This window comes from Podarcis liolepis (genome assembly GCF_965112155.1).
Source record: "Podarcis liolepis genome assembly, chromosome: Z".
In the NCBI taxonomy this organism is placed as follows: Eukaryota; Metazoa; Chordata; class Lepidosauria; order Squamata; family Lacertidae; genus Podarcis; species Podarcis liolepis.
The window spans coordinates 32,489,036-32,499,876 of record NC_139570.1 but is presented as its reverse complement, the minus strand read 5'-3'; the positions used below and the strand labels follow the sequence as shown (position 1 = coordinate 32,499,876).

Here is a 10,841-nt window from a genome sequence, read left to right as displayed (position 1 = left end):
TAGAAATGAAATGATGATAATGATAATAATAATTGTGGGGAGAAGGCGGTCTGCGCAGTCGCTTCCTTCCCACCTGGAGTCCCTTCCCCCCCCCCGCTTCTTCCTGCCACTGCGCATGCGGGAGAAAATGGGGCGGGATCTGCTGCTGCTGCGCCTTAGACACTCCTTTTACTGAAGGAGGGGAGGGGTCAGAGCGACCTGCTCTCCTAATTGGAGCGGGCATCTATTGGTTTGCCGACAGAGCGGAAGTGGCGGGTCACGGCTGTTGTGACGCTGTTCTGTTTTGCTTCCGGTTCAGGCAGCTCCTTGGTGGCAAGCACGCCGTTCGGCTGAAACGGCTGTCTTTTGTGGCTCGTCTACGACCAGTCTTACTAGCCAGCCTGTGGCTAGTCAGAGCTCCTCTTAGGCGATCAGGACGAACAACTTTGGTTGCGAGAGGGAACAAATACCTCCCTGTGGACTAGTGCCTTGTCTGGCTTCATTGGCAGAGATGGTTACAGAGTGTATCGGCTTGGGTTTAGCGTCCTTCCCCTCTTCAGCATAAGGGGCCCCCAGACGCCCCCGCTGCCCTTCTAGCCCAGTCTTTCGCTACTCCCTCCGGGCAGATGCTGCTTGTGAGAATGCGGTGAGTAGAGGGCTTGCCTCTTGGTGCAAGCTGCCAGTGGGCAGAGGCTCCCCTTCCTAGCTGGTGCAGCTAAGGCCTCTTCTGATCATCCAGGTTTTCTTGCCCTTGGGTGGTGTATTGGGTGCTGGGTATGCATCTAGTAGGGGACACATCATGCTCCTTCTGGGGTGGTTTGCCCACCTTTGGTCCCCACCCTGCACTCACACCTCTCCCGTGGCTCTTAGAAGCTGGCAGCATACAACAGTAGCTACCCACCATAAATGGCTTTGACTGGTGTGCTAAACCAGGTTAGGGTAGCCGATGGCACTTAAATCCTCTGCATGGGCTACCATGGGTTGAGCAGAAGAGACCAATATTGGGCCAAATGGACAAGAAGGCAATTTCCTGCACATGCTGTAGAGGGGAGTGAGTGGCAGACAATGCTCATCTGCCCCTGGGAAGGTAGCCCCTCTAGGTGAAGGAAAACTGAACCTAAACCTCTGCTGTCTTGTGGGATATTTTTGGGAGAATAAAAGGCTAAGGAGTAAACTGTACACAAGTTTGGAGTGGAGTCCCTAAGGCGGTTGTATTGCACCTTGTACTCCTCCTTTGGGCAACTCTTGCAGCCAAGTTGGTGCCAACTGTATTGCTCTGCTTTCTTTTGAACTACAGCAGTGAGACTGAGAGTAGGGTCATGTCATGTGGGCAGCCCAGGGCTTCCATACACACTGCCCAAGCTTGTGCCCCAGGAGATCACTTTCTAATGCAGCAGTTTGACTTCATCCCTTGAGGCACTATCTATTTTCTCTTGAGACAGACTGCTGCCAGTGTCTTGCCATTGCAAAGGGGCAAAGCATGAAGGTTTTCGTAGGGCTTGCACTGCAGCTTGACATAGAGATGCTGCCAGTCAGTGCAGGCAGCACTCAGCTAGAGGAACCAAGGATCTGATTTAGGAAAAAGCAACTTCTTAGGCTGGTGTTTAAATTCAAACCATAACAACTGAAATCTGAAAGTGGAAATTTAAAAATTTACAACACATACTAGCAAAAGACTTCAGTTTCTGTCATCTCTGTATAGGGCTGCAAAAAAACTGTTTGAAAACCTAGAGAGTTGCTGTCAGTCAGTGTGGTCACTACTAGGATAGATGAGCCAGTGGTCTGACTTCATTTCTTTTCACTTTTAATTTGTATACCAAGTTTCTATTTTGCTATACACAAGGCAGTTTACAAGTTGGAAGAACAAAAAAATACAACAAAATTACCCACAACATTACACAATGCAAGTAAGTCATAATAAAAATGTGATTTTAAAATAAACAACATATAAAATTAATATTCAGTAACCCAGTAGAATATAGTAGTACATAATAACATTAACTGAAATTATCACCAAATAATAATTAATTGGCAGCTTCTGACAATCCTGTGTTAAGTGAAAGTTACGTTATATTGACACCTGATTCTTAACAATCACGCATTCCTGTAGCATTTGTTCTGATTTACAGCATTTCTCTGTGCTCTTTTCTCAGCTGTGCTACTGGAGAGCCTTCCATACCTGGGATTGAACCTGTGTGCTCTACCACTGTGCTATGGGTACTGCCCACAATGAAAGCCAAGTCCTTCAGGAACCTGAATCCCACACCCCAACACACGCATAAAGCAGCTTCTCATGTTCCTATTGCAGATCAGTGCTTCTGGTACTGCTTAATGTGTAGGAGGGCCTAAGTGTGCACAGATTCATAGAACCAAAGAATTGCAGAGTTAGGAGAGAACCCCATGGGCCATCTAGTCCAGCCCCCTGCAATACAGGAATCACTGCTAATGCATGTTACTTTTGAATCTGATCTTTTATTTATAGTTCTTTTTTGTCTTTATCTCTTCTTGGTAGCAGATATAAGTGATGGATATAGAAGCAGAAAGAGAGAAAATCCGTTGGGAGATTGAAGAGCTGGAAAGGAGCCTGGGCCCCAATGTCGCAAGCGTCGAGTCCCAAGTCTCAAGCTCTAGTCCTGAGTTGGTCTCTGACATTGAAGGTGCAATGCTTGTTGAGTGTTTCTTATGTCTTCTACAATCCACATTTATTTATAAAAATATTTCTATGACCACAGTGTAATATATTAAATATATTAAAGTGGTTTATAACAAAAAAAACCCATATATTAAACCCAAAAAAGATTAATGATAGACATCAGATAATCATTGTAGAAGGATGTTGTCTTAATTGCCTGTGTAGTAGGCCTGGTGGAATAGAAAAGTTTTCAGCAGCTGCTACATCTCTAATGGCAGAGAGTTTCATAGGACTGGATTGATGACGCTCAAAACTCCTTGTTGTCAAATGAGCCTCACCAATTCAGGGAACAACTAACAATGCTGTTGTGGGTGATCTCTGTGATTCAGCTGGGATATTATAAAGGTTTGGGTGTTCCCTGAGGTACCTTGGACCTAAGTGACTCAGGGCTTTGTAAATTAATACAAGGACCTTGAGGCTACCTTGGTAGTAGGTGGGATTGTTACTTGATTAGAGTTTGTGGGATTTTAGTTCAAATACATCCAGAATACCACCACAGTTGTTCATCATCATGTCATTCATCATCATGCCATTTATCTGTCTGCATGCAGAAGGCCTCAGGTTCAATCCCCACATTAGCTCGGGAATGTCCACTGCCTGCAATCATAAATGTTTATCTGATAGTAGCCCTCAGAGTGCTTCTCACATGCATCTTAAGTTTGCACTCACCTTTGTTTTTAAACATGGGCCTTACAGGCAAATATGATCTGATTAATCCTTACAGCAAGCCTGTAGGATATGCTGTTGTTATTCTTCCTGTGTAGCACATTATGGCTTTTCAACGCTATCCAGCAATTTGTGATGTGAACCTACTTAGTACATTATCTTAACCACAACACACCAAGAGTGTCACAGTTAGGCTGCCTTCCTGCCATGACTGTTTGAAATTTTTGCTTTCTTTGCCTGTATTCTGTCTAATATTTCTTTTCCTTTCCTGTCAGATGACCTTGATGATGATGATGATTCTGATACTCATGACAACATGGCAAGTACCTGGTTCAAATAATATCTTCCTGTTTTGGAGGTTTATATGTTACATTCACAATCACATCCTTTTTTTTATTGTTGTTAAAAAGTTAGTCTCCATGTGGATAAAGGACTTTGCCCTTCTTTGTGGAAGTTCCATCCAGGCCCCTCTAAGCTGTTTTTAAGACCCCTCTAAGCTGTTATTGGGACGCTGGTGGCGCTGTGGGTAAATCCTCAGCGCCTAGGGCTTGCCGATCGCATGGTCGGCGGTTCGAATCCCCGCGGCGGGGTGAGCTCCCGTCCTTCGGTCCCAGCTCCTGCCCACCTAGCAGTTCGAAAGCACCCCTAAGTGCAAGTAGATAAATAGGTACCGCTTTATAGCGGGAAGGTAAACGGCGTTTCCGTGTGCTGTGCTGGTGCCGGCTCGCCAGAGCAGCTTCGTCACGCTGGCCACGTGACCCGGAAGTGTCTCCGGACAGCGCTGGCCCCCAGCCTCTTAAGTGAGATTGGCACACAACCCCAGAGTCGGACACGACTGGCCCGTACGGGCAGGGGTACCTTTACCTTTTACCAAGCTGTTATTAAATTCCAGTTCACTTTTCTGCTCATGAGATCACTTGTGAGAAGAAACATGAAATGTGTCTCAAGCTCTGGGCTTTTTGGGAGGAAACGGTGGGCTAGAAATTTAATTGGATATTTAATAAATACATAAGCAGGGCACCGGGACTTTGAGTGAAAAAGGCTCCCAAAGTGGCTTGCGTATAATTTATTTACAGGTAACTTGCATCTTATGTTACATTCTTGGTCTTCATGCTTTTAAGCAAACTTACGTAAACCCAGAACTTCCCCTAGAAAACCATTTAAAAACTATTTAAAAACTCACTGCAATTACCATTCCTCCTCTCCCTCACGGGATGCTACTACAGATGTTACAAGGACTGGGGGGGGGTGAATGATAGCTAGAAGAAATGCTGGGCTGTGGTTCAGATCCAGAGGTGGGTTGTGTTGATACATCTGTTGCTGTTGCTACTGGTTTATTTGTGAGGAACAGTCAAACATTCAGAATGTCTGTAATCTAGTCCAGCCCTGTGCAATGCAGAAACGACAGCATATATCACTGTATGTGTGTGTGTATGTGTAGTCATTTTGGCAGAAGCTTCACAGGAACAAAAAAAAAAAGATGAATGAGTTGCATTGCAGGGGGTTAGACTAGATGACCCTCAGGGTCCCTTTCAACACTTTAATTCAATGATTCTATGCTGAAAGAAAATAGTATTTTTATTTGGTACAATTATTAAGGTGTATATAAAGAGAGAGAACAATTATAACAACAGGTGACAATTAAAGCAAAATTATAAAACTGGAATGTAGACCAAGTCTAGTTGCATGTGGGATAAAATAACAATATCCAAGAAAGGGCTATCAGTGTTATCAAATTATCAGATCTAGTTCCAGATTTGCCAGGCTTTCAGGGAAGGTTGTCTTGCAAGTGGAGATGTCGTAAAAGAATGCCAGATCATATAAAAAGTGTCTGGCAGTTAGTTCTGTATCTCAGATTAGGTGTAATTTTGTTCATTCTAGCTATCTTCCAGAGTCAGGGGTATTGAGCTCCCAGTGTAAGATTTGGGGCTGTTTTCCATTGAGCTGCCAAGGTCATATATAAGACCTTTTGCCAATATATCTACATTGGCATCATCAGAAGAATTCACAAAATTTAATTTTGCCCAACAAGCCATAGTGTCTTTGGTATATTTATTTCCATGAAAATCAAATTCCCTAAATATTGCACCAACTTACATTCCCACTATACGTGATAACATGTAGCAAGTTTATTTCAGCCCCTCTGGTAACTAAGCAATACACTAGCACCCCGGCGTACATTACCCTCGGGTAACGTAAGCTTCGCGTTGTGAAAGCGGCAAACCCAGAAGTGTTTTGCTGCACGCGTATGGTTGTGGAAACCTTGGGAGAAAACATGTTTGATGTTTGCAAAGGAAGGTGATATTGTCTGTAGGAATTTCAAGGGCCATGCCCTTGATGCATCCAACTAAATCAGTTGCCTGCCTCTCTACCTTCTGTAAAGTCTGTTTTTTCCAGCCATCTGATCAACTCTTCTTTTTCTCCTTCTGGATCAGGAGGTAGACCTAGATGGGGAGAAGGGTGCTGGAGTGGGGAGTGAAGTGGACATCCATCTCCCTCAGTCCCTGGAGACCTGCCTGCACATGAACATGGTTTACCAGGAGGTGATTCAGGAGAAGATTGAGGAGATCACCCTCTGGCTGGCCCAGAACAGAGAGCAGCAGGTCAGTGTTGTGGTGGGGCTGCCTTAAGAATACTCTGGAATGTTTCAGCTCTCTCTGGGGGTTTGTGGAGTTGTGTTGTAGCCTGAACAAAGCTGATTGAAAATAAAATTGTCAATATAGTAATACAAATCTGTGGTGCAGCCAGATTTGGAAGGCTGTTCACCTCACCTCAAAAAGAACATTGCAGAGTTGGAAAAGCTTCAGAAAATTGTGACCCAAATGATCAAGGGGGAATGGAGCGACAACCTTATGAGCAAAGGTTGGGACCTTTTAGTTTAGAAAAAAGGTGAGGAAGAGGCGACATGATAGAAGTTTATAAAATTTGCAGGGCATGGAGCAAGTGGATGAGAAGAGTTTTACTCCTCTCTCATAACTCTGGAATTTGTTGACATCCAAGGAAGTTGAATGCTGGAAAGTTCAGGAAATATAACAGAAGTGACTTCTTCACTACATCACAGAGTTAAATTTTCTCCAGCAGGAGACAGTGATGGCTTTAAAACAGGTCTGGACAAATTAATGGAGGAGCAGAACGCTCTCAATGGCTACTAGCCATGGTGGCTATGCTCTGCCATCACAGCTGTGCCTCTGAATTTAAGTTTTATTTATTTATTTATTTATTTATTTATTTATTTATTATTAAATTTATATACACACTTCACCAAAATATCTCAGGGCAGCTCACACAATTAAAAAAAACCCTAGATAAAAGCACTAATAAATAGTTAAAACAGAAAAACAAAACAATAAGTGCCTATGATCTTGCTGGATCAGGCCAATGGCCCAACTCTGCAAGCACCCTCATCTCACTGTGGCCAACTAGATGCCTGCAGGAAACCCAGGGAGCACATTGAACGAGCCCTGTGTGTAGCTATAAATAAATATTTTATGCTATCAATTCCCTTACATTTTCACTAGTAGGAATGCATACAAATATTTTAATGGAATATCTAATATGACTGAATCACGTTAATCTTTTGGGTTAATTAATGAAACTCAATAGTTTGATTGGATTTTGAATGACTGTGCAATTGTTACTGTTTTGAATCTTACTGTGCTATCTTCCTTAGCGGGTCATGCAAGCTGCTCTTCCGAATAATGCTTTTTACAGGGTAGGAGGCAGTGGGGTTGAGTTTATGGAACCAAGGGGGTAGTGGCTCCAAAAAGTTTCAGAACCGCTTCCCTAAATTTCTTGCATTGCAGGGGGTTGGACTCAATGACCCTTGGTGCACTTTCAACCCTACAATTCTATTCTTCTTCTTCTCTGTCTCTCTTTTCAATGCCTTGCAGGAAAAGCTGACATGGGAGCTGGCTGGGACGAGAGGCACTAAGTCAAGTGACAGCAAAACCTTGCCAGCAAATTTGTTTCTAGGCCATTTCATGAAGCCGTACTTCAAGGACATGACGTCAGGGTTCGTAAGTATCCATTGCTGGCCTCTCTTCCTCCTGGGGATAGAGGTGGACAACCCTGTCTCCTTCCCTAGTTTCCAGCCCCCTTGTCTTACGGCAAGATTGATTGATTGATTACATTCATATCCCACCATTTCTCCAAAGAGCTCAAGGTGGCATATGCATTTCTCGCCCCTCTCCATTTTATCCTCACAACAACTCTGTGAGGTATATGAGGCCAAGGCAGTCCTTGTCCCTAGGCCACACCCAGTGTGCTTCAAGGATGAGTGAGGATTTGGACCCTGCACTCTACCAGGTCCTAGTCCTCATGTAATCCCCACAACAACCCTGTTAGGTAGGTTAGTCTGAGAGACAGTGACTAGTCCAAGGTCACATCCAGTGAACTTCATGACAGATTGGGCATTTGAACCCTGCTCTGTCCCAGTTCATAGCCTTCATTTAATCCCCACAACAGCCCTGCAAACTAGGCTAGGCTGAGTGAGGGAGTGGACAAACATCACCTATTGTCTCATGACTGAGTGGGGGACTTCAACCCTGGTCTTCCAGGTCCTAGCCCAATGCTCTAACCACCATGCATCTTGGAAGATGAAGAGGCCAAATTCTGGTTGATGCTTGATACTGCTCTTTGTTTGCAATCTGGACTTGTTTTTAACCAGGTACCAATGAGATCATTTATACCAAGGGGACTGAATTGAGACCTTCCAGTTGTTGCTGGACTTCCCCTCATTGCCCCTGATCTCTGGCCATGTCAGCTGCAGGGGCTGATGGGAGTTGTAGTGCAGAAACACATAGAATAGGATAGGCTCCCCCCATATACACCCACTTGAGTGCTTTGATCAGGAGAGCTGGCCCTGTTACAGTAACTCTGTAATCCCTGTTCCATATCTGCAATACATCCATCCTTTACTGTGATGGTGCCTACACTTGGAAACTCCCTGCCCATTGACATTAGACAGGTACAGTCATGCCTCGTGTTGAAGTAGCTTTGGGATGAATATTTTCAGGTTGCGCTCCACGGCGACCCGGAAGTAACGGAGCGCGTTACTTCCGGGTTTTGCCACTTGCACATGCGCAGACGCTAAAAATGAGGTCATGCGCGGAAGCGGCGAAACGTGGCACATGCAGACGCACAGTCGCATCTTATGTTTACTTCAGGATGCGAACGGGGCTCTGGAATGGATCCCGTTCGTATCCAGAGCAACCCATGACCCATGCAAACACTTTTGACACTATGCACACTTTTGAAAACCACCAGTGGGGCTTGTCTGATAACAGAGATTGAGGACCAAAGTGGGATTATTTTGTGACATCTGTAGTGCCCTTTCTCTCTCCCCCTCCCCCTCTTTAGGGCCCTCCTGCCAACAGCGACGCCAGGGAAAAAGCAAAACAAGGCATCAAGTCTTTTGCGGAGCTGCTCACTATCAAATGTAAGAGGGATTTGGGGGGGCTACAATAACATACTTATTTTAGGTTTGAATTGATTGAAACCTTCAGCATGAGCTGACTTGGTTTCTGGAACCATGGAATTGTAGAGTTAAAAGAGGGCCACCCCCCCCCAAGAGTCATCTATCCCAATTCCCGATTCTATGCAATGCCGGAATCGCAGCTCAAGAATCCCTGACAGGTGACCAACCAGCTTTTCAAAACTCCAGCAAAGGAGAGAGCCCACCACCTTCCTTCTCTGTTTCCAACTAATAGAAGTCAAGGGAGCAAATGACGATGGTTGGAGTTTTCCTATCAACAGCAGGGAGTCCAGTCCACTGGGGAAACGGGGCAAATGACCCACCAACCTCAGTCTGCCCTTGGTCAGCCCCCACCTGCTTGCCTTATAACAGCAGTCCGGGGTGGGGTACTGTTGTTGGATAAATTTATAAAGGGTGTGCCCCAGCTGGGGTTCCCAAAGTAACACCAAATAGACACAGACTTTAAATGTGAAAAAAATAAATATTAGGCCTTTATTGATCCAAACGTATGTAGGAGTCAGTCTCCTGAAAAAACCAGGAGCAAGCTGCAATTTCCATGCTCTTAAATCTAGTCTATAGTACACTGCTAAGCTACACATGTAATTACAAAAGAACCAAATGATTACAACATTTTTTTCCATCAAACATACTGTCGTCATTCTTAAACCACTCAAGAGATCCTTTGGCTCTTTTCACCTGCCCACCCCAACCTTCTCATCTATGACTTACACCAGAATGTTGGAAGAATTTATATACAGTTCCCCAAAGGAATGCCAGTAGACACAGGCTTTAAGTGAGAAGTTAGGCCTTATTAATACAAATATACATAGGGTTAGCCTTCTGAAAAAACAGAAAGAGGCTGCCCTTGGATGCTGTCAGACACCATCTTCTATACGTGTCCAGCTACACAGCTGATGACTACTTAATCAATCAGACAATTTCAGCAATTCTTCCCTTCAGAGTTAAACAGTTACAACATGTTGGCATCATTATTAAACCTCTCAGAGATTGTTTGGCTGTTCTGAGCAGTGCAACCCAACCTTCCCATTCTATTGCTAACACCAGAATGTTGGAGGAATTTGTAAAGGGTGCTCCCTAACGCACGTTCCCCAAAGAAACGCCGGTAGATACATGTTTTAAATGAAAAACTGCTTTCAGTTATCTATGTTGATATCTTTGTTCTCTTCTTGACCCAGGACTTATTGTAACTACTATGATTGGCTGATCTGCTAGTATTTTGTTCTCTTATTGTTGTATCTTATCTGTTTACCTTCCATTCTTTTCAGTTGTGCTATGAGCTGTAACAGTACACAGTCGTGTGCACATTTCTCCTTAAAAAGAGTCTGTCTGTTCTATTAGGAAAGGTTTAGTAAAGCTCACACACAGATTTCAGGCTGTCAAGCTCTAGCTGCACAAAATGAATTCAGGGATGGAATAAGAATGGGGAGATACTCCTACAATCATGGACCCGCCCGCCAGCTTCCCCTTCTCAGCCCCAGTGTTGCCCCCTCAGCTGGGAGGAGGAGGATGGGGGCAAAGCTAGATTGAGTTGGTTCCACCTCTCATTGGCTTGGGCTCCCTGTCTTCCAGCCCACTAATCCCATAGAGGAACGCAGCCACTACTGAGAGAGAGATGGGGACAGACTAGAGAGAGTAGGCTCTGCCTTTTGTTGGCTTTGGCTTCACCTCCCTTTGGGCTCCTGGCCTTCCTTCCCGCTACTTGGTGACCTTCTGTAATACCTCCCCCCCACCTTGGTCTTCCATAGGGAAAAGCCAAGAGAAGCTGCTGCTCCGTCAGTCTGTCATGAGTGACCAATTGCAGCACCTGCTTCAGCCCAAGCTCTTGAAGTAAGTACAGAAGGGGGCTCCTGCAAAACGCTCCCCTTTCCCACAGAAGTGGGGCTGGGAGAGCAAAGTATTTTGTGCTGAATCAGGGCCTTTGCTCCATCTAGCCCAGAAGTATCTTGATTTTCCAATTCTTGTTACCTCTTAGTTGTCTTTATTTGTTCAAAAACGTTTGGGCAGTTGACT

At 44.7% G+C, this 10,841-nt stretch overlaps 1 protein-coding gene across 3 annotated transcripts in view; it reads left to right on the top strand.

Moving 5' to 3' along the window:
* Positions 1 to 274: 274 nt before the first annotated feature.
* Positions 275 to 10,841, top strand: part of SNAPC4 (small nuclear RNA activating complex polypeptide 4) — a 33,120-nt gene continuing 22,553 nt past the window's right edge. The window contains exons 1-7 of one of the 3 annotated variants that reach the window (XM_083484955.1): positions 275 to 625; positions 2,495 to 2,636; positions 3,613 to 3,656; positions 5,773 to 5,940; positions 7,228 to 7,353; positions 8,696 to 8,774; positions 10,577 to 10,658. In XM_083484955.1, the coding sequence (XP_083341081.1) occupies positions 2,504 to 2,636; positions 3,613 to 3,656; positions 5,773 to 5,940; positions 7,228 to 7,353; positions 8,696 to 8,774; positions 10,577 to 10,658 (632 nt within the window). In that variant the 5' untranslated portion in view covers positions 275 to 625; positions 2,495 to 2,503. Of the gene's footprint in view, positions 626 to 2,491; positions 2,637 to 3,612; positions 3,661 to 5,772; positions 5,941 to 7,227; positions 7,354 to 8,695; positions 8,775 to 10,576; positions 10,659 to 10,841 lie in introns of all 3 variants that reach the window. The other 2 variants (XM_083484957.1, XM_083484956.1) reach the window with 2 other exon arrangements.